The sequence below is a fragment of the Berghia stephanieae genome, chromosome 1 (genome assembly GCF_034508935.2).
Source record: "Berghia stephanieae isolate SIO BIC M18660-M18661 chromosome 1, UCSD_Bste_1.3, whole genome shotgun sequence".
Classification (NCBI taxonomy): domain Eukaryota; kingdom Metazoa; phylum Mollusca; class Gastropoda; order Nudibranchia; family Aeolidiidae; genus Berghia; species Berghia stephanieae.
This window is the reverse complement of record NC_088360.1, coordinates 117,130,815-117,153,469: the sequence shown is the minus strand read 5'-3', so window position 1 is coordinate 117,153,469 and position 22,655 is coordinate 117,130,815. Positions and strand designations below refer to the sequence as shown.

The window sequence follows — 22,655 nt, the reverse complement described above, 5'->3', positions numbered from 1 at the left end:
TTTTTGACAATGACAGTTCTGGCCAGACACAAAAGGCGTTTGCTATTGAGACAATCTTCCTATAATAAGTTTATGAGATCAATGGCCTTGAACTACGAAAAGGCAAAAGTTGAAACGCTGGGAGCTATATTCAAAAGACACGTCCAACAACTTCGACATACTCCAAACAAACAAGTAGAACTGGTCTTTTTGATTGACAGTTCTGGGTCTGTTGGTTCTCATTATTTCTATGAGGAGGTGAGGTAAGCAATTGGCAATCTTCATTATTGTCATAATTCAGTATTTGTTTGTTAACGTTTTTTTCTCGTCACAGACAAAAAAAAAAACGTGTTCTGCTTCTCTTACCATAAATTATATTAACGCAAGGATAACTATAAATTATATATTTAATTTTGATTTCCAAATAAATCAATGTATCCCCCCCCCCCCCCCCCTTATGCTGACCCCCTCCACGACATTAAATCGACTATGAAGAGTTAGTAAATTATAAAACATGTCCATTACTTATATGAAATTTTAATTTTACAACCAAATTAATTATTCTCGCTCTGTAAATTCAATTGGTGCTTTCCTTCAAGAGAAATGTCCCCTCGAGCCGTTAAAAAGATACTGAATATCCCTGGGACAACAAATACAATGCTAAACCCGGAGTGTCGAAGGCTATTTTGGAGAACTTGAGCGGGTACCATCAAATCTATCCAATCTGTTAACAGATCACAGATTCTGTCAATTCTTTCTAATTTGATATCACTTTTATAATGCTTTGACAATCTCCTACAGTAGAGAATGTTCTTTAATCGGGCAGAAAAAAAAAAGGAGTTAAACTTGCTTCTCATCTGAAGACTTGCGTTCTACTCGGCAATCTCGCCCATTTAATGAACATTTCAAAGTCACATGCGTATGAACATTTCTCTCGTAACTTATTTTGCTATGTCTGTACGTTTTAATAATCCATTTAATGCTTACGTATATTTTTAATGAACAATTTTGAATTTTGAATTTTCCTGACAAAGTTTTCTTTAAGGTCCAGTGGAGAAATCTACAAATTATGATATCATATTATTCAAATTATGTTGTCATATTATTCCATCTAAACCCTAATGTTCGAATATCTCAATTTACAAATGTTAAAGTTAATATGTACACGAATAGCAAATGATAAGAGACACCCACCGATCATGTTATTATTCTACCTCTCATTGCAGATTCGTAAAAAATCTACTTGCTGATTTTACTGTTGACATGAATGCCACTCGAGTATCGGTCATTACTTTTTCCTCACCACACAAGATATTTCGCCACATTGACTATTTATCAGAACCATCTGTCGAGAACCACAAGTGTCGACTACTTCAAGATGACATCCCCGATGTTGACTATGCCGCGGGAGGAACGCACACTCTAGGTGCATTTCTTGAAGCAGAGGTAAGCTTTAGACAAGCTTCAAACTTGCAAGAGTAATTATCTTGCGATGATGAGATGATATGTACTTTGGGAGCCGATTGATTTTGCTAATCACGGATCACTGATCTTTTGATGAAGGATTTGAAAACCGAAGGCTTAACATGGGGGGGGGGGGGGGGGGGGGGGGAGGGCAGGGCAAGAGGATAGAATGGATGACCGATTGCCTATGCTTTAGCAAAATGTGAAAGGCCAAAATACATTTTAAACAAAAAAGAATAAAAGAAAAGAAAAGAAAGAAGAGAGAAAGAAAGAAAGAGAGCAAGAAAGAGAAAAAAAAAGAGAGAGAGAGAGAGAGAGAGAGAGAGAGAGAGAGAGAGAGAGAGAGAGAGAGAGAGAGAGGAGAGAGAGAAGAGACAGAGAGAGAGAGAGAGAGAGAGAGAGAGAGAGAGAGAGAGAGAGAGAGAGAATGAGACAGAGAGAAAGAGAGAGAAAAGAAACTCACTGTCCCTTTCTTCCACCTCTCATTTATTCTCTCATGCTGCCTCTTTCAGATTCTCTTTTCGTGAGATAGATAAATAGATAGATAAATAGAGATAGATAGATAGATAGATAGATAGATAGAGAGATAGATAGATAGATAGATTGATTGATTGATTGATTGATTGATAGATAGTAGGTAGAATAAGAGAGAGATAGAGAGGAAAGAAAGAAGAGAGAGAAGAGAGAGAGAGAGAGAGGAGAGAGAGGAGAGAGAGAGAGAGAGGGAGGATGAGAGAGAGAGAGAGAGAGAGAGAGAGAGAGAGAGAGAGAGAGAGAGAGAGAGAGAGAGAGAGAGAGAGAGAGAGAGAGAGAGAGAGAGAGAGAGGTTGTCGTATAATGCTTATTTACCTAATGTCATATTTATTTGAAAATGTTACCCAAGATGTGCTTTGTTAAAATCCCTTAAGAAAATTATAAATCGAGATAAAAATGCGAATTTAAAAGAGCAAGAGAGGTTCTTCGATCCATTCTCCGCTATTAAAAACTAGTTCTAGTAAGGTAGCTTCATTTCCTAATTCCTACTTCCTATTTCGACAAAACTTAATCAGCGCCAAGTTATATTTCCATCAACGAAGTGACTATTCTCACCCCCCGGATGCTAGTCTTCATGTCTTCATAATAGTAGTCCACAATTGTTGTATGTTTAATCCAAAGGTTGTAATGCAGTAATTTGTTAAGTTTCTTGTCACAAATTGCACAATTAAAAAAAAAAATCAATCAAATCCAAATCGCAAAAAGCCGGCGACGTTTTTTTCGGTAATCCAATCGGCCGGGGGGGGGGGGGGGGGGGGGGGGGGTGAGAATAGAGGCAGCCTTCCATCAAATTTAGAGCATTTTGCAAATAATGTGGTCCCTGCTTGTCATCGCTATCAAAGCTTGCTTCATTGGGTTTTCTTACTCTTTTTTTTACGGATGTGAAGGGAACTAGAGAGACAGGGGAAAAGAGATGGAGGAGAGGGGGTGAGTGAGAGTAGGAGTGATGCATTCATTAAAAAATGTTTTCAATTCAAAGGTTTATTAATTATTATTAAGACAATTGCCAATATAAACCATACATTAACTTAACTTAGATTTTCCAATAACAAATTAAAATAGGTAAAAAATATAAGATAAGTAAATAGAGGGAGATAGAGAGTATGTATGTGAGAGAGATCGACTCCTTTCTAATAACTCATTCTAACTGAAATACCCATGCCAAATGCCAAATGGACCAGAAACGTCTAGATAGATTATTGATTATTGCAACATTGTTCTTTAATAGCCATGTTTGATGACGTTTGCAATTTCAACGTGAAAAAAGGGAAGAAACTGTATTAATACGAACATAAGTTTAAAAATTACTGCTTCTTTTTGAGTCCATCAAATGAAGCTTTTGTTAGGTAATATGATTTGCATTCTATAAATCTTCTGTTAAATAACTCCACCGTGGCTTTTTAGTTGGGTGTAATCGGGAATACAATTATACATAGTACCAATATTTCAGAGACATATTCACATTGGCAGAGAAAAGTCATTACATGGTAGTTGTTCCTCGTTTGGCTGTACAGTTGAAATTGATATTTCAAGAAAGAAATATAATAAGAGGATTCACAATCCAGGAATCCTGTCTATTAGGGGGAATGGGCCTGTAGAAGAGACAGGATTTTCAATATTCTTCAACCAATTAACATTGCGCTTGATCCATTATTCACTCGGATTTACAAGATACAATATCACAAATTTGCTAATGGTGCCGGCATATCAGCACCTAATAGTCCACTGGCAGAATTTTGTTGATCCATCACTGGAGATTGTACTAATCAAGTTGAATATTCTTAAAAGAACTAGACCTTCGCGGATATGTAAGGGACAACACTTGAGTCTCCTCTCAACAATTCTGTGTTGAGGGAGCTACATGGAACAACCTTAAAGGTAAAATTATCCTCCACATTTCCCAGTGGTATTTACTTTAAGGTATGTTGACATTAAAAAAATTATATATTGATAATCTGTTGGTGGTTTGGGAATAAATTGTCTTTTTTATTTGGCAGCATTAAAAAAATTGATACCTTTTTGAAAGTGGTGTTTATGCAATTTGATTGTCTTTTTAAAAAATCTTTGTAGCCTTAAAGGTTAGAAAAATAGGCAAGGGTTTGACATTCAACAGAGACCGTGTTATTTGTGGAGTCCCCACAACCGAGTGAATGTTAATATGACTACCTGCCAAAAATATGATATTTTGGATCTGAGTAATTGATGGAGTGCAGGAAGACGGGGCCACTCACCTACTATTTTTCTTTCTGCCACTTTTTTCTGCAGAAAGTCCTGAGATCTGCAAGGGCGGATGCCACCAAAGCAATATTTTTGATGACTGATGGGTATTCCAATGGTGGGGATCCCCGACCCATTGCACATAAATTGAAGGCACAAGGGGTTCGCATCTTCACATTTGGAATTAGAGATGGTTTCGTGTGGGAACTTCAAGACATGGCATCTGAACCTAAGAATGAAACGTGTTACATCCTTGACAGCTTTGAAGAATTCGAAGCATTGGCCAAAAGGGCTCTTCACACAGGTGACTTTTTCTCCCCTTTTACTAGCATATCATTGTTTACAAACTTTTTTATAATGTTCATCATCCTCATCATCATTATCATCGTCACCACTACCACCACCACCTTCATCATCATCATTATCATTATCACATACACAGAGAAGACTGGGTCATTAAAATCATTATCATTAACACAAGCATCACCAACACTGCAACTAACTTATTTACAATAATTTCGTTTACTGCCATCACCACATCATCTATATCATTGCCAATATCCTCACTATGATCATCACTGAATTAGCCTCATCATCACTACCACTACCATTATCGCATATCATTACCGCTAACATTACTATCATTACTTTTATATTTGTTATTTTGTTTATTTTTTGTGTTTTAAAATTTTTTATTTATTTATTCTTTTATTTTTTTATCATTCTGTACATATACATACAACAGTTACTGATATTTTTGTTTATTTCCAGACCTCCAAAGTGGCACTTACATCAGTCAATCCATGTCAAAGTGTAGCCGGTTGTGCAACAGTGGGGGTGTGTGCTGTCACCAAAATGCTTCATGCTCATGTGGTACTTATGCAGGAAAATACAAATGTTTGTGCAAGCCTGGGTATTATGGATCAGGTCTTGGAAAAACAGGATGCAAACGTAAGACACTAGTTGAAAGTATGACTGGGAAAAGCTTAATTTTGATCTTTATAAAATATAATTATAAAAGAAAGATAAACAAATGCTATGGATTTGATTCTGTATAATACACCCCTCGTGCAAAGTAGATTTCCTAATAATTTGAGGCATATTTTTTAATGCTTTGTAATTTCATTCAACATTTCTGACCTTCTGAGGTGCCTTTTGTAATATATAACATTCTAATAATTTCCATCAATCTAAGTAGTCAACTATTCAGTAATATTCGAATTAAATGAAGGAGAGTGATACCTTTTTTTTTTCAAGACCACAACACTTGTAAAGCCCTTTGAGTTAATCAGTCAGGTTTACTGATTTCTTTTCATTGTAATTTGACTGTCACAATACATACTGTCAAGTTAGCCACTGACTCCAGACAGAGGTGGGCTTCTTCTTCAGAAAAGTTTTCTCTGAAATTGGCCTTGGGAAGTCCCACCCCTAAACATATAATATACAATTTGCATTTTTATAATCATTGTTCCCATTGCTTAAACTAGACAATTGGGTTGATGATAGTTAAGTGGCAACTCTAGTTATAGGGGTTGTCTTACTTAATATTTATTTTCAGGCGGCAACTTTTAATATAGAATCGACTGAAATAATATGAAATCACATTATTATGATTATTTCAAAGAGAGATAGAATTCAAACTGTTATATTCCCAGGTGTTGTGTTTTCTAAAAGAAGAAATATTTCATTTAACTATCCATGGTTTTATTCTTTATTCATGTAATACATCCCTGAAAATATGTGAGTGAAACAATCTGTTCATATTTTATTTCATTTCAGCATGTCCTCCGGGTACCTATAAAAATTACACAGGTCTTGGTATTTGTACCCCTTGTCCTGATGAGCACCAGATGACACTAGCAGGAGCAGACTCTATTAGTCTTTGTAAATGCAAGAAAGGTTATCGGAATTCAGGCTCACAAGAATGTACAGGTGTGTATCAAGATTGATTATTCTTTTCAGAGTTCCTGTTTAAAATTAAGAGATTCATCTTAGTAGTTGAGACATTCTCAAGGCTTATATATCTTCATGGTTTTTTTTTTTTTTGTTTTTTTTTTTTTTGTTGTTTTTTTTTTAGGCAAATTTTAAATATTTTATCTGTCAAATGGTTCTTGGTGTTTTTTAAACAAGCATTAAACTTTTTACATGTCTATGGAGATTGGGGAGGCTGCACCCCACTTCCTTCTTTTTTCAGATTTAACGTTTGATAGTGTTTGATGTCTGTCCAACTCAACATTATCGGCAATGACTAATTTTTCCAGCTTTTGATCTGGATTTTTTTCCCTATCAATAAGTTGCCATGTTCAACAGATAGACTGAGATTGATGAAATGAAATGTTTTTACACTACTTGCCTTTTCCTGAGTCTATTTCTCATGATATGACTCATACAAGATGGAAACCCATTTTATATATTTTTTGGTACTTTCAATGACATTTTACAGTGTTCCGTTGTTCCAAGCTGTCCCCTCCCAAGCATGGTTTCTTTGTCAACAACAAGTGTAACAATGTGTTCAATGCTGCATGCGGCCTGAAGTGTAAGAGTGGCTATGAGCTACGTGGAAGTAGTCTAAGGATTTGTCAGGAGGATGGACAGTGGTCAGGCCAACCAGCAGAATGCATAAGTAGGTTATTATAGTACCCATTTCATTACAATAAACCCCCAAGTACAGTGAAGTCAGCAAGCTTAAAATCAGTTCTCGTATCCATGATGCTATATTACTGATATCAATTAGTAAAAACAATAAATGTATATGACAGACTTTGGTCAAGCAATGACTGCAATAGTGTTTTATTTTGAGTGTGTGCTATAAAACAGATTAAAGATGTTTGCTGAGGAATATAGAAAATATAAGAGGGCTGTTTCTAATGTCTGTTTCAGACATGGGTTACACTTTGAAAAAAAAATAAAACAATGTCCCCTTATTATAGGAATGTTTTCACTATGAATGTCATTTTACTAAAAAATTAAAATTGAATGGAAGAATCTGGATAAATGTTTATTTCATTGACTATGCAATATCAAAGGAAGTTACAGATGGAGTAAGAAATAATTGAAATATCAATTTTTGAAAGAAAACAGTTTCAAATAGTATTTTATTTTATTCCATATTTTACACCCCATAACGGTCTAATATTGGAAGAAAAATCATAAATAAAATAAAAACAAAACCCCTGTGATCAAATGCCTAAATGACATAATGACATCTTATCTCTCGGGGCTTCTCAAATTGTATACACCTGCTAGACAACTCCCATCCAAAGATGAATGACTGATTAATAATCCCATCTGTAAACTATCCATAGATGAAAATTCTTTCTCTGTCGAGACCCCAAAAGTATGGAACATATTAGATAAATAAATCAAAGACGCCCCCAAGCTCAGTAATTTAAAAAAAACCTTTTGAACACATTCTTATTAAGGCAGCTTTTGAACGGTAATAGTTATTGCGTTTTGAGCTACTTATTCTCTTTGTATGTGTAGCGCCCTTGAGCACTTTGTGGATTCTGCTAGGTGTATAAATAAATTATTACAATACAATTCATTGCTTCCATCATCTTAAGCTTGGAACAGTCAACTCCAGTGGAAATAAGAAATACTTGGCTTTGCTGACTCATTCTTCATAAACTGTCAACTTCAAACTTAAGAAAGAAAAAAATAATAATGTTATAGCATGGTATACATTTTTCAGTGAAGACATGCCCATCTCTGCCCCAGCCCAAGAATGGACACATGATCTGCAATACTGACGACTTCTCCTACTCAACTGTGTGTCGGTTCACATGCAACACTGGATACACACTAGTTGGGTCTAGAAAGCGAACATGTCTTGCCATTGCCTTTTGGACTGGTATTGCCACTAGATGTAGAGGTAAGTTGAAACTCTTTCCTGGAAAAACTATTAATTCTGTGAAAATTGTAGTTCATTTGATACCTATCAAGATGATATAATAAACCTGGCAAATTCATCACATTAATAGAGGGGTTGCTTGCATTAAAAACATACAAGGCTTGACTGACAGGTCTTGACGTCTATTGAATATTTCTGTTTACCTATTAAACTCACAAGTATAAATTATATATCAAAATATGCAATATTTATTCTTTTATTAGGTCACCAAATTTTGTTTAGCTACAATTTCTTGATTTTAATTGATCTTATTTGAAAGAACCCCTTTTCCAACATGTCTGTCGAAGAAATCACACAATGAATTATGCAAGGAAACAGCGTATTGGGATTGAGTTCCTTACTGCAGAGAGATGTGTACCCGTACACATTCATTGTGTTGGTATTCGAACAATTCAAAGCTGGGTAATGCTTATTTACTGGAACTGATACTGTCTCTACCAACATTAATGACCAGGCTCATTGTGTTTGTCCAAAAAGTGCATCGATCGCAGCAAATCAATAACAACAAAAATTGACAAACTTAATCGAGCCAATCACAGAAAATAATACAATCAGACACTTAGCAAAGAGTTGGATTTTCTTAGAGAGTAGTTGGAAATATCGTTCTAGAAATCCTGGGTTATAGAAAAGTTTGTGCCTGTTTGATACTGAGAATGCTCACACAAATGCAAGATCCTGTTAAAAGAGGTGTTTTTTTTGAAGCCGCAGAGCAACCCCTTTATAGGGGCCCTACACTAAGATTCCTGGTCTCCAGCAGGACCGAGGCGCAATTCGAAGGCCAAAAAACCCATAGTGTAGGGCGAATATCCTTCGGTCAGGATGAAGTTTTCGAGGCCACGGCAGAGGCCGAAGATTTTAGAGCTTGCTTAATATTTTTACTGAAGGCCATTGGACTGAAGGGGGAAAGTTGAAAAAATTTGCAAAAAAGTGACAAATTTTGCTTTCTTAAATTCAGATTCGTGTCCAGAGTCTAATTTACCATGAGTTTTATACCGAAGACAATGTACTTTTTGGTTTTTATTTGAAAAAAATAATATCAACAATCCCTTTTGGAAAGAAATCCATTTCCCTTGCATAATGGATGGGAAGGGTGACCATCTAAAACGATCAACGGAAAGAACAATGTTGTATTTTTGGTAAGATGGTGATGATAAAAAGAGATATAAATCAATGGAACATGAAACACAGCTTATTTGTTTTCTATTTACAACGGAAGACGTTGCTCTTTTCACCAAAGGTTTCATACAGTTACAAAAGTGACTCGTCATTCGTACATTCATTCATTCATTATTAATTTCTTAATACATTACATTCCCCCAACCTTAAATAATGCTAATACAGAAATAAAAGTTAAGGTGAATATATATCTCATAAAGTAAGGTGTTGCTGATTTTCTCTGCAAAATTATTAATAGTTATTTGATGGGTGAGTTTCTTACCGACTATCATAAATTTAGAAGTTGTTTGATGAGAGATAAAGAACAAGTGACGAAACAAGGTCACATAACAAATTATAAAGATAAGTGGCTCAAATCCCTTGAGCAAGAAATGGTCATGGTAAAATTACAAAGTTAACTTTTCCGGTGGTTTTATTGTTCTGTGTTATCTTCTCAACACTGGTGTGGTTCGAACATTACTTTCAGATGTGGTCGGCGTCAGACTGTTTTCATCATCTGCTGACTCATCTGTGGTAGAAGTAGTAGTCGTGGGTTGTGTTGACTGATCTGTCAAGTCAACTGGTTTGCTATTCATTGCATTACTCATACCCATTTGTTCAGTGTCTATTTCCCCTTCCCCCTCTTTAGAAAGAGATGCCCCAGCATCGAGATCAACATGAGTTGGGATAATGTGATCTGCATGAAAGCGTTTAACTTGATCAGTTTCATACATTTGAACTCTGTAAGACATGGGACCTGTTTTCGCAACAATTTTGGCAGGCAAAAATTTTGGGTCAGATGGATTGGTATTGCCTTGGTTTTTAACAAAAACATTGTCATTACTGGTAAAGTCTCTAAACTGAGAATGTTTGTCATGGTAAGTTTTCTGACAGTCCAAATTCTTTTCAACAGTTTTGTGCACCTGATCATGAATTAAATCTAACCGAGTCTTTAATTTTCTACCAAGCAACAGTTCAGCCGGGGTGAGGCCTGTAGTTGTTTGTGGCGTTGATCTGTATTTCAGAAGAAATCTGTTTACGCGTTCAGGAACACTACCATTGTTCATTTTCTTCATCGCCGACTTGAAGGTGGCAACTGCTCTTTCATCTTGGCCGTTTGTAGATGGGTGGTATGGTGTCGATTTGATGTGTTCTATGCCGTTGAACCGAATGAAATTTTGAAACTCTTCGCTGACAAACGATGGACCATTGTCTGAAACAATTTTATCGGGTAATCCATGAGTAGCAAACACATGACGAAGTTGAAAAATAGTATCCACTGAGGTAATCCGTTTCATAATGCGAATTTCTAGCCATTTAGAGTGCGCATTCACAATAATTAAGAACATATGACCTAAGAATGGGCCAGCGAAATCAATGTGAAGACGACTCCAGGGTTTGGTTGGCCAGTTCCATGATTGTAGGGGTGAGTGAGCGGGTACATTCCTAAAACTCTGGCAATTGGCACACGATTTCGCACAGAATTCGATATCCATATCAATTTTGGGCCACCACACGTAACTTCTGGCAAGCATTTTCATCCGAACGATTCCCATGTGATCCTCATGGATGAGTGAAAGAATATCCCGTTGAAGAGACGTTGGAACGATGATACGCTTACCCCACAGCAGGCATCCATTGTCGATGCTCAATTCGAGCTTGCGTGCGAAATAGGGTCTAAGTTGTTCGCTAATTGTAGTGGGCCATGGATGACCATGTGCGACGATTTGATACACCTGACGAAGTACAGGGTCGGTGGTGGTTTCCGATGCGATGGTGGTACTGGAGATGGGTAGGTTGTCGATGACTTGGAAGATCTGGTGAAGATCTTCAGGAAACGGCGTAGGTGCTGCTACTTCAGGCAGCGGTAGACGACTGAGTGCATCTGCGTTGTTGCGTTGACCTGGGACGTGTTTCAGTTGGTTTCAGTACGTGCTCAGAATGACCGCCCATCTCTGTACTCGCGATGATGCGTGGTCAGGTAATGGTTTGTTTTCTCAGAAAAGACCCAATAGTGGCTTATGGTTGGTGTTGATCGTAATATGTCATCCAAAAACGTATTTGTGAAATTTTCGTAATCCAAAAATGATAGATAACGCTTCTTTGTCCAGTTGGGAGTAATTTTACGTTCAGTCCCCTTTCTTCACAGCGCTTCAACACGGCTTCAAGTGTTTCGAAGTGTTGTGCATCGTTGGCGCCAGTGAGATACAGATTGTCGAAGTAGATCACCGTGTTTGGGATATCCTTGAAGACAGATTCCATTACCCGTTGGAAGATGGCTGGGCACGAAGATATGCCATATGGCAGTCGTTTGTAGCGATAAAGACCACGATGCGTGTTGATCATTGTGAAGTTTTGGCTATCAGGGTCGAGAAGAAGGTGAGTATACGCATGGCTGAAGTCGATGGTTGAAAACTTCTCACCATGTGCAAGCCTGTTGGCCAACTCTTCTATCCTCGGAATTGGATGTTCTTCCTTTGCAACCATTTTGTTAACGGTCACTTTATAATCCCCACATATGCGGAGGGTCGAATCAGATTTGAGAATGGGTACGATTGGTGTTGCCCAGTCTGAGTAATTGATCTTCTCAATGATGTTGTTATTTTCTAGACGTTGTAATTCTCTTTCAATTTTGTCCCGAGGAGGAAATGGTGGATGGCGTGCTTTTTTGAAGATGGGTGTGGCGTTTTCTTTCAGGAAGATGTGTTGGGTGTGGTTGTTTAGTAACCCAGCATTGTCGTTGAACACGTATTTGGAAACCATTGATTGGAGTTCCTGTGCGTGTGTTTTAGCGTTGGTGTGGAAGATGTTGTTCCAGTTGAGTTGGATGGTCTCCAACCAGTTTCTTCCAAGTAGTGGTGGACCAGCGGTTTCAACGATGAGTAGAGGCAGGTTGGTTGCTTGCTGTTGTTGGTACTGGACATTCACGCGACATTGTCCGCAAATCTGTACGGTGTCTCCTGTATATGTTTTCAGGACAACAGTTGATGGTTTAAGAGGTGTATGTAACAATAAGTTGTCGTATGTTGTTTTCGGTAGTATAGTTGCTGATGCGCCTGTGTCAAGCTGGAATGACACTTCCCTCCCTTCGATTTGAAGCGGTATCCACACCGGTGTGTGTGTTTTTAAGTCCTGTTCCATGTTGAAAGGTCGTATGCATTTGGTTCAGGGTGATCGACATTGTGATGATGTTGATGGTGATTTTGGTCTTCTGATACATAATACGATCGATGATTCTTAGTGTCGTTTTTAGCTGTGTGTGACGATGGTTTATGATGCTGAGGTTGGTAGTTGGGTCTGTTTTAAATAATAATAATAATAATGCTGAAAACTTATATAGCGCTATAACTCCGAGACACCAGACTCTAAGCGCTTAAATTACAAATTACTTTGGCTGAAACATACTCATTCACACACACAAGCACACACACACACACACACACACATACACACACACAACACAACACACAACACAAACCAAACCTATCTTGCTTCTCATACCATCTACTAAAATCGAAACAAATATGTTTTAAGCGAACGTTTAAAAATGGACAAAGATTCTTTTTCACGAATGCTCTGCGGTAAGGCGTTCCAAATAGAGGGTCTGAAATGAGAAAAGGATCTCATTCCAGCATTTTTCCGAATTCGAGGGACAACTAGTTTTGTGGAATCACTGGCCGAACGTAAGGGGCGGGGTTTTGAATATCTTTCAATTAGTTCTGAAAGGTAGGAAGGGGCAGTACCTTCAAGACAACGATACACTAAAACACAAGCTTTGAATTTAATTCTTTTCCCAACAGGCAGCCAATGCAGGTCATGAAGTAGAGGTCCGGCAGAGTCGCACCTACGCTTCATGAATACTAGTCTGGCAGCGCTGTTTTGGACAATCTGAAGACGTTTTTCGATTTACGTACCTTGGACAGGTGTCCCACTTTGTTACAATGAAAACACTTTGCGTTGATCCATTTGCACGGAGTGCCTCGGTGGTCACTGCCGCAGTGTTGGCATTTCGATGATGTGTGAGACTGTGACGTTGAACTCGGATTGGTGAAAGTTTTGTGTTTAGGTTTGTTGGCGTGGTCATTGTTGTTGTAGCCATGTTGACGAAGATGGTTGTATCTTACGGTCTTGGTGGGGGCCTGCTGTTAGCAAATCTTTTGCTCCTGTTTCTGATGTGGTCACAGCTTGGGCGATTGTGACTGCTTTCTGGAATGTGAGATCAGTCTCAGAAAGTAGTCTGCGCTGAATCGTTTCATCATTGATCCCCCTCACCAGTCGCTCGCACAGACGTTCATCCAGTGTTGTGCCGAATTCACAGTATTCACTCAGTTGCCTCAGTGACGCAATGTATTGATTGATGGATTCTATTGGTGCCCTGATCCTATTTTCGAACCGGGTACGTTGCACATATTTCAATGGTTTTGGCTCGAAGTGATTTTTCATCAGCTGGCAAAGTTCATCTAGTTTTAGTTCTTTGATGTTTCTTGGTGTAGCCAGATTCCTTAGTAGCCTGAAGTTTGATGGACCAATAATCGTGAGAAATATTGCAGTTTGTCTATTTTTGTCTTCGATCTCATTTGCCACGAAGTATAGTTCTACTCTTTCGAAGTATTCGGAGGACTCTTTGCTAACGTCAAACTGCTCTATCTGGCCAAAAGTCATCTTAGTTTGCTTGAAATATGGTCTAGGAAGGTTGAATCTAATAGCTTACTTGTTGATCCTCGTCGCCAATGTTGTATTTTTGGTAAGATGGTGATGATAAAAAGAGATATAAATCAATGGAACACGAAACACAGCTTATTCGTTTTCTATTTACAACGGAAGACGTTGCTCTTTTCACCAAAGGTTTCATACAGTCACAAGAGTTACAAAAGTGACTCGTCATTCGTACATAAGCCAATGTTGTATTTTTGGTAAGATGGTGATGATAAAAGGAGATCTAAATCAATGGAACACGAAACACAGCTTATTCGTTTTCTATTTACAACGGAAGACGTTGCTCTTTTTACCAAAGGTTTCATACAGTCACAAGAGTTACAAAAGTGACTCGTCATTCGTACATTCATCACAACCGTTTATTACACTAGATATCTTTCACTTTAGTTTTCTACCGCCTCACCCCCAATGGGAACGACCCACCGTCGATGACGGGGAGACCACTGTGTGGTTACGTCATAACAGATGTCCAGAACGTGAAAACTGGCCCTGCAGGTAGAATGCACCGCTTGGATTTCATTGTCAGTCAGGCTATAGGACAGATTTCGTAAAATCGTTCATTTTTACACTGCAATTGCTGACCATACACTTCTTCTATATTTTTCTATTTTATATGGATATAACGGCCACATTTTCATCTTCAAGACGCAATTATTTTCATTGATATCAAGAAATGGTGAGTATACTTTATTCTCTCTTGGAAAATGTATATTTTTCTATTTAAAATTAACCTGAAAATTTTTTAATTGTTTAAAAAATTCAAATTGATGTTATCTGAGTTTTGTTACCCTAACACATGGTAGTAAATATAAGAGTAATAATCTACTTTTAATATAGCATTTACTTCGATGATTTGTAATGACCGGTTTCTGCACAATGAATGTGTAAACACATCTTGTCTAATTCTTTGTTGGCTAACAAAATAGTCCCGTATTCAGACAAACTCCTGAGACATAAGAACACGAGTCCAGTTGTGATGATAACGTTATTATTGTTGTTGTTTCATGGTGATGATGATGATGATGATGATGGTGATGATGATGATAGCGCAGTAATAGTAGTAGTAGTAGTAGTAGTAGTAGTAGTAGTAGTAGTAGTAGTAGTAGTAGTAGTACACACACACACACTCAGAGAGAGAGAGGGGGGAGGGAGGGAGCGCGCGCGTGTGTGTGTGTGTGTGTGTGTGTATAAAACTCATGTACTTACATTTTTAGCAAGGAACGATTTTTATTGCTTGTTCAGTCAAGTTCTCATGATTTCTCTGTGAAAATTGAACTCTGAACCCATAACATTCACACCGATTTGCCATTCCGTCTTCACGATTCGCACCTTCCCTCGATATTCTTCTACATCGCCCGTTGGTACAGTCAACGGGCGTGGGAAAAGAGGGTAGATAGATATATTATGACATCAAAAGCGATGTGATCAAAGGTGGCGGATGATTGTGTAACATCTAAAGCCCGGTGGACTGCGTTACAAGGCCGAAGTTTCGAGAGTATATGTGATTTGAGTGGGAGGGGCTTATTTGACTTTGCTGATGACCGACTGGTGGACGATTGAAATTATAATTGGCCTTTTTCAGCAGCCAATTGGAAATGGGTAATTGTAAACATCTGATTGGCGCTCCATGGAGAGAAATCAGTTTGGAGGTCATGGGATGAAATTGCTGGAGAGGTGGAGTAAATTTGAAATGAATTGAACGTAATTTGGGGCGTTGTCTAGGTGTCAAATAAGACTCTCGCAGACCGGTGATGAATACCTGGCAAGTTGTGGAAAAATACCTGGTAAACGCGCCCGGGGGAGACAAAGAAAAACACTCATAGACCAACTGAAGGGCTTCACCAGCCTAACAATCCAAGAGCTGTTTGAAAAGGCAAGAGACAGGGAGGAATGGAGAGAGATAATTCATGCAGTATCCGAAGCCTGGACCAGGCATGGAACCTAGAAGAGAAGAAGACCGGTGATAAATCAATTTTTTTGGCCGCAAATGCTACAGTAAACTTCTTTCTCTATCTTATTTTTGCTAAAAATATTTCAGAGTGGGTATATAGGCGGATTCCATTTTGAATAACGGGCATTTAGAACTATATTTTAAAGGAAAATTATTGCGTTATTATTATAAGCAGGCATCTAGGCGATCACTATCGTATTATTACTAACAATCAATAATATTATTATAACTCTTATAATTACAATTATTATTATTATTATCATCATCATCATCATCATCATCATCATCATCATCATCATCATCATCATCATCATCATCATCATCATCATCAATATCAATAATAACTAATGATTTTTTTTCTTTACTCAGATGAATGGTCATACTGAAAACAAGCATTGTTTCAATGCAAATGGCAAATGGACTCTGCCGAATAAGCTGTGAAAGAGCTCAAATGAGATATATGGTTAAAAAACATTTCATGCAAACTACTCCAGAATTAGGAAGTGAAGTTCCATCGGTGAAAAAAAGAAAACAGAACGTTGGTTAATTAGATGCTGTTTCTGTGAAATGTAACAATCGGCTGTTCCTTACAATAATCGTGAGGTTTTACGTATGTTAATAAAAGTATTAAAATGTGTTCAGATCTAGATGTCTATACAAAGTTCAAAGGAATACTTATAACTTATCTTTACCTATGATTGTCAATTTATTTTAAAATAACAGTTCATTTTGATTATCAGATCATTACTCCTCCCCCCCCCCTCCCATCTTTTTCAATGCGTTTATCACGATTTTTTATTATTAAAAAAATGGATATTATTTATTTTTTACTATTATCATTATATATTATTATTATTATTATTATTATTATTATTATTATTATTATTATTATTATTATTATTATTATTATTATTATTATTATTATATTATTATTATTATTATTATTATTATTATTATTATTATTATTATTATTATTATTATTATTATTATTATTACAGGGGTGATCAAGAGTAAGATAAATTACACTGATATTATATGATTATTACTAGTATTAGTATTACATCGATATCAGTGTTTCAATGATTCACAATGATCATTTCTGTTATCCACGATGCTTCGGTTGTTCAATAAGCAGACTATTTTCAACAAATTTCCATTTTAAATAGTATTAGCTATCTGGTCGGCGTCCTTTTTTTTTTTTTTTTTTTTTGTCGCAGCACTGGAGAGAGGGAGAGAGAGAGAGAGAGAGAGAGAGAGAGAGAGAGAGAGAGAGAGAGAGAGAGAGAGAGAGAGAGAGAGAGAGAGAGAGAGAGAGAGTGTGTGTGTGTTTGTGTGTTGGTGTACATAAAACTAATTTATGCAACGTTTTACCACGAAACAATTTTCATTTTACCACCTCAGTTCTCTCTGACAATTGAACTTTGAACCTATAACTTTAACACAGCTAGGTCATTCTATCTTCACGATTCGCACCTCACCGCGATATTCTTTTATGTTGACTCGTGGTACAGTCAACGGGGTTGAGAGAAGAAGATAGATATTGAGTGACATCATCAAAAGCGATGTGATCAAAGCTGGCGGATGGTTGTGTAACATCAAAGACCAGTGACTGGTCTACAAGGCCTATCATATTCGTGGGTATGTGTGATTTGAGTAGGAGGAGCTTTCTTGACTTTACTGATGACCGAGTGGTGGACAATTGAAATTAGAATTGTCCTTATTCAGCAGCCAATTGGAAATGGGCAATTGTAAAAAGCTGATTGGACGCTCCATGGAAAGAAAGCAGTTTGAGGGACATGAAAGGAAATTGCCGGGGAACGTGGAGTGGGGAGGAGTAAATTATATTGAATGAATTGATAGTAATTTGGGGCGTTGGGAAGTTAAATAAAACTCTCGGAAACAGGTGATGAGTCAATTCTTTGGCCGCAAATGATTCAGTAAAATTCTTTTTTCTTTCTTTCTTTCTTTTTTTTATTTCCTTTCTCTCAGAGTGGACATATATAAGCGAATTCCAATTTTTTTTAAACTGGCATTTTGAACGATATTTTAAAGAGAAATTATTGCGTTTTACCAAAATTAGCAGGCGTTTAGGTGATAGCCACTAGACGTCTATATTATTTCCATGAAAATGATCATGATCATCATTATCATTATTATTATTATTATTATTATTATTATTATTATTATTATTATTATTATTATTATTATTATTATTATTATTATTATTATTATTATTATTATTATTATTATTATTATTATTATTATTATTATTATATAGTTTAGATCTATACAAACGTCAAAGGAATGTATATAACATATCTTTTCCCAAGAATTGTCACTTGCCATTACTAAAATCAGTTCGTTTTGATCATTTGATCAACAAACCCCTACAATTCGGTGATTACGCATTTTTTTATTGCTGTCAAAAAAGGATATGGCTGTACAGGTGAGCGGATATCTCAACAATGCTTCATTACAAAACGACTTTGATTATATATTTCTACTCTGTAAATATTGATGATTATTGCAGTATTTCTCATTTATTTGTATAAACTCAGATTACTATGTAATTTTTGATTATATCGTTTGAAGTAATTAACATTTCTGACCCATTTTTATGGTTATTTCCTCTAAAATCTAATCCCAAATGATCTACTAAAATTATATCAAATAAAAGTATGTAGATCACTAGTTATGACTCTAAAATATCTTATTGCAACATCTAATAGCATCTTTATTACGCCACTTTGAACTTGAGAAAAAAATCATCAAAATAGGAAAAATTGCTTAGTCGCTCTTTCGGCACAGGCCGTGACTCATCATCTGTTATGAACTAGCGTCCGGCAAAATTTACCTGTCGAACTAAAGTGAAAGCAGTAAACGGCTGTGTCATTCATTCATTATTAATTTCTTAATACATTACAAACATGAACTAAGCTTTGTTTAGATACCTTTGTCAATTTCGTATCTATTATATTTTGATAATACAAGAGCGACACCAAGACTTTTCAGATTACCCTGGTATATTCATGTTTCATTTTGATTGCAGTGACAAATTTTCAGAGTAAAATGATATTTAAATGATGTTTGTTTCAGAAGTGACAGGTTAGCAATCAACAAGTGTTAGATGATATGATTCAAAAATGTTTTCATTTTCAATTATAGAAATCACATGCCCTCCACTTGTGGAAATCAAGGATGGAGTAGTAGAGCCAGGATCTTGTCTGTCGTCTGAAGTTGTGTTTGGCACCACATGTAAAGTGTCTTGCCATTCTGGTTACAAATTGAAAGGACCACATACCAAACAGTGTACGCCAGATGGAACATGGATGGCATCAGAGACTGGGGCTAATCTGTGTCTGGGTAAGAGAGGAGTGTGAAATAAATTTAAATTTCAATGTCTAGAATCATGCGATACATGCTCTTTCACCTCCAATACATAGACCATGACTCTCGATTTCAAACACTTAGCATTTCAGCCCATATAAGAGGATTTCAGCTGTGAAATTTTGCATTAGGACATGTTGTGCACTATGTGAATAGGTCTTATGAGAAATCAATCCTGTGTAGATTGGTGAAAGTGATAGCAAACTTGGGCCCCCGGCATTGAGTCTTTTAAAAAGTCCTTTACACACATAAGCCTTCTTATTCACTCTCCTTTTCTTCTTCTTCTTAGTCTTGTCGTTGTCGTTGTTGTTGTTGTTGTTCTTCTTCTTCTTCTTCTTTAAATTTTCATTCTTTTTCTTCTTCTTCTTCTTCTTCTTCTTCTTCTTCTTCTTCTTCTTCTTCTTCTTCTTCTTCTTCTTCTTCTTCTTCTTCTTCTTCTTCTTCTTCTTCTTCTTCTTCTTCTTCTTCTTCTTCTTCTTCTTCTTCCTTTTCTACAATAAAAAAATTCCTATACATTTTTGTGATACCTCATGGTATTTCTTTCCTTCAGATGAATCACCGCCATTATTACACTGTCCTAAAGACATTGTGATATCAGCAGATGAAAGGGAGAGTTTAACACCAGTGATGTGGACGGAACCCGTTCCCATTGACAACTCCGGTCTAAGGCCTGTTCTCACCGCGGAACCATCCGTTTCATCAGGGTCCAAGTTCCCTATAGGAAAAACAACAATCACTTACAAAGCTAAAGACTTAAGCAGCAATGTAGTCGAATGCTCTTTCACCATTCAAATCATTGGTGAGTACAAAACAGAAATACTTTTTTAAAGGTCACATTATTAATCATATCTTTTGCAGATAGCTGTGATGGAACAATAATCAGATCATTAAACTGTTGATGATGACTGTTCATAATGGTATTATCATTAACTCTTTAGTTGCCATGGTCACTGTAAGGCATTCACAAAACATGGCCACCATGTTGCCATGGTCTCTCTACGGTGACAAGCAATCGATCGCCGATGTCAGGCTGATAAATTAGTTTTCCAAGCACGTGATGAACTACTTGATTGCCATGTGTTGACTGATTGCTACCAAGCCTTCTTAGTGCATATGGTGGCGTGAATACATTTTTGACAATAATTTTTTGGTTTTTTTTTTCAATGCGAATGCTTTGTTTACAACTTTACAATGGATTCAGGCAGTGATGACCCTATTTATAGATATGATTCTCACTCGGGGAATGCTTTTTTTTTTTATTGAATGGGGGAATGGAGACTAAGAATTGAGATCGATGAATGCAGATGTTGAATCATAAAGTGGTTTCGGTGATGGTGAGGGGGTTCGAGGAGAAGATCCAGGTAATCAAAACAGAAAGGGGTGTGGCACAAATGCAACAGGTGGTAGTCATCAGTGATTTTGGAAGGTTTTAACACAGGGGGAGATATATAATCCTGCTTAATGACTTATTGACTTCAGTGGGAGTTCAGGAGAAATGATTATTGGATTCAGTGAAGAGGAAAAAAGAATACCTGTAAAATATTTTGAATTTTACTTTCCGGATGCTTTGGCAGAAGTAAATTCCTATAAATATTTTCATTACAATACAAAGAAAAAATATACAAAAAACAATAAATGAAAAGATATCACAATTTATCTATACTCTATTTTCAAACACTTCTCAACATTTTCAATGATAAAAAAATCCATTTATACAGATTTATGGTGGAGATATATGTCAAAATGTATAAAAAGTACCAAAAAATTGAATATTAATTAGGTTTCCAAGATGGCTGCCAAAGTTACGTGATTATGTCACAACATACCTTATTTGCATATCTGATTATGTCACAACATACCTACACACCGATGAATATTTGAGTAAGGTGTAATGATTCGTTTATTTTTTGTGATTTTTTTTTTCTGAACGCACTGAATTTTAATTCATATTGCCAAAAAGGCTTGGCAACTGGGATTTATTTTAGTGACAGGATGCCTGGCAACTAAAGAGTTAAATTGTTGATGATGATATTATCAGTTACACACCTGTTATGAATTCCTTTTTTTGTGTGTGTGTCTTTCATTTTACTCAATAATTCATTCTTCTGAATTAATTTGATGGATTTGCTCAGTGGAAACACAGATATTCAAAATTTCTATAGGGGATAAGTTGAGCCATAGCTCTGCTCCATAAATGAAATGTTTCAGATCTCCATATTAAAATTGTAATTGGAGTTTTTAAAGGTAGCCTTATCCATCTATTCTTATTACATTGAAGACAGAGATGCTATTGTTACTCGTTGTATATAATTTAATTGTAGTTATTTTTTCTTTAGCATCATCAATATTTATATTTTCATGAATTATAATGTCATTCAGAAAACAATATTCTTCTTATTTTTTTAAAGAGTGCTTAAGAGTAATAATGATATAACATTATACGATAATTTATAGATAAAAAATGATAAAATAAGCCAACACATATTTTTTAATGTTTTCAAAACTCACATTTGTCTCCCTCCTAGATAAAACACCACCAAGGATAGACAAATGTGTATCTCCACCACCAATCATATCCAAGGCAAAGGCAACAACCGTTGAGTTTGAAGAGCCTCAGTTTTCGGACAATTCTGGCAAACCTGTTGAAGTAGCTCCATCTAGGAGGCTCAAGGATTTATTTCTCATGGGAAAAACAAAAATTGTTTTTACAGCCTTTGATTCTTCCAACAACAATAATTCATGTGTTGTGAATATTGAAATTGTTCGTAAGTTTTGGGAATATTGGCATTTTGCTGATGTGTACTTATTATTTGCATGTCTGATAACCCGTATTGTCATGGGCTCGTTGTTCAGATGGAAATACTCTCAAACCAGTGCAATATACTGTCCATAACAACAATGTTAAAATCAAGCCTATAATTGTGCTCACTTATCAGACCTTCAGATATGTACACATTGCCTATTGCTTATATTGTCTCTTCAAAACCGACAAACATGACACAAATAATTAAATTATGAAAATATAATTGACCAGCTCATGTGACATGAGTGTTTAAGAAGCAATTATATAGATGTAGACCTTAATTGATTATAATGCCCTAATACAAGCCCATATGACCTGCTTTTGTGCGATATTTGTTAAATGTAATGAGAGATACTAATAATATTACTTCATTGAACAAACAGAGGTGGATTTTTGGTTGAACTTAGGAAAATAATTTCTTTTGTTTTAAATTTGTACCACTTCAAAATTGCTATTTTAATAATTATTAGTGAATACATTAACTAGCTTACTGGATGTCTTTGGCCATATTATGGTAACCTATTGATGGGAAATGTAAT

The 22,655-nt window shown here is 36.3% G+C and overlaps 1 protein-coding gene across 2 annotated transcripts in view; it reads left to right on the top strand.

The window, feature by feature from the left end:
* Nucleotides 1-22,655, top strand: part of LOC144962868 (sushi, von Willebrand factor type A, EGF and pentraxin domain-containing protein 1-like) — a 71,678-nt gene that overhangs the window by 4,137 nt on the left and 44,886 nt on the right. Inside the window, exons 2-11 of one of the 2 annotated variants that reach the window (XM_078896224.1) lie at nt 1-242; nt 1,206-1,425; nt 4,243-4,498; nt 4,966-5,145; nt 5,974-6,126; nt 6,638-6,817; nt 7,886-8,065; nt 19,092-19,289; nt 19,864-20,112; nt 21,839-22,078. The exon at nt 1-242 is cut by the window's left edge and continues 170 nt beyond it. In XM_078896224.1, the coding sequence (XP_078752350.1) occupies nt 1-242; nt 1,206-1,425; nt 4,243-4,498; nt 4,966-5,145; nt 5,974-6,126; nt 6,638-6,817; nt 7,886-8,065; nt 19,092-19,289; nt 19,864-20,112; nt 21,839-22,078 (2,098 nt within the window). Of the gene's footprint in view, nt 243-1,205; nt 1,426-3,727; nt 3,856-4,242; nt 4,499-4,965; nt 5,146-5,973; nt 6,127-6,637; nt 6,818-7,885; nt 8,066-19,091; nt 19,290-19,863; nt 20,113-21,838; nt 22,079-22,655 lie in introns of those variants that run through there. The other variant, XM_078896225.1, reaches the window with a different exon arrangement.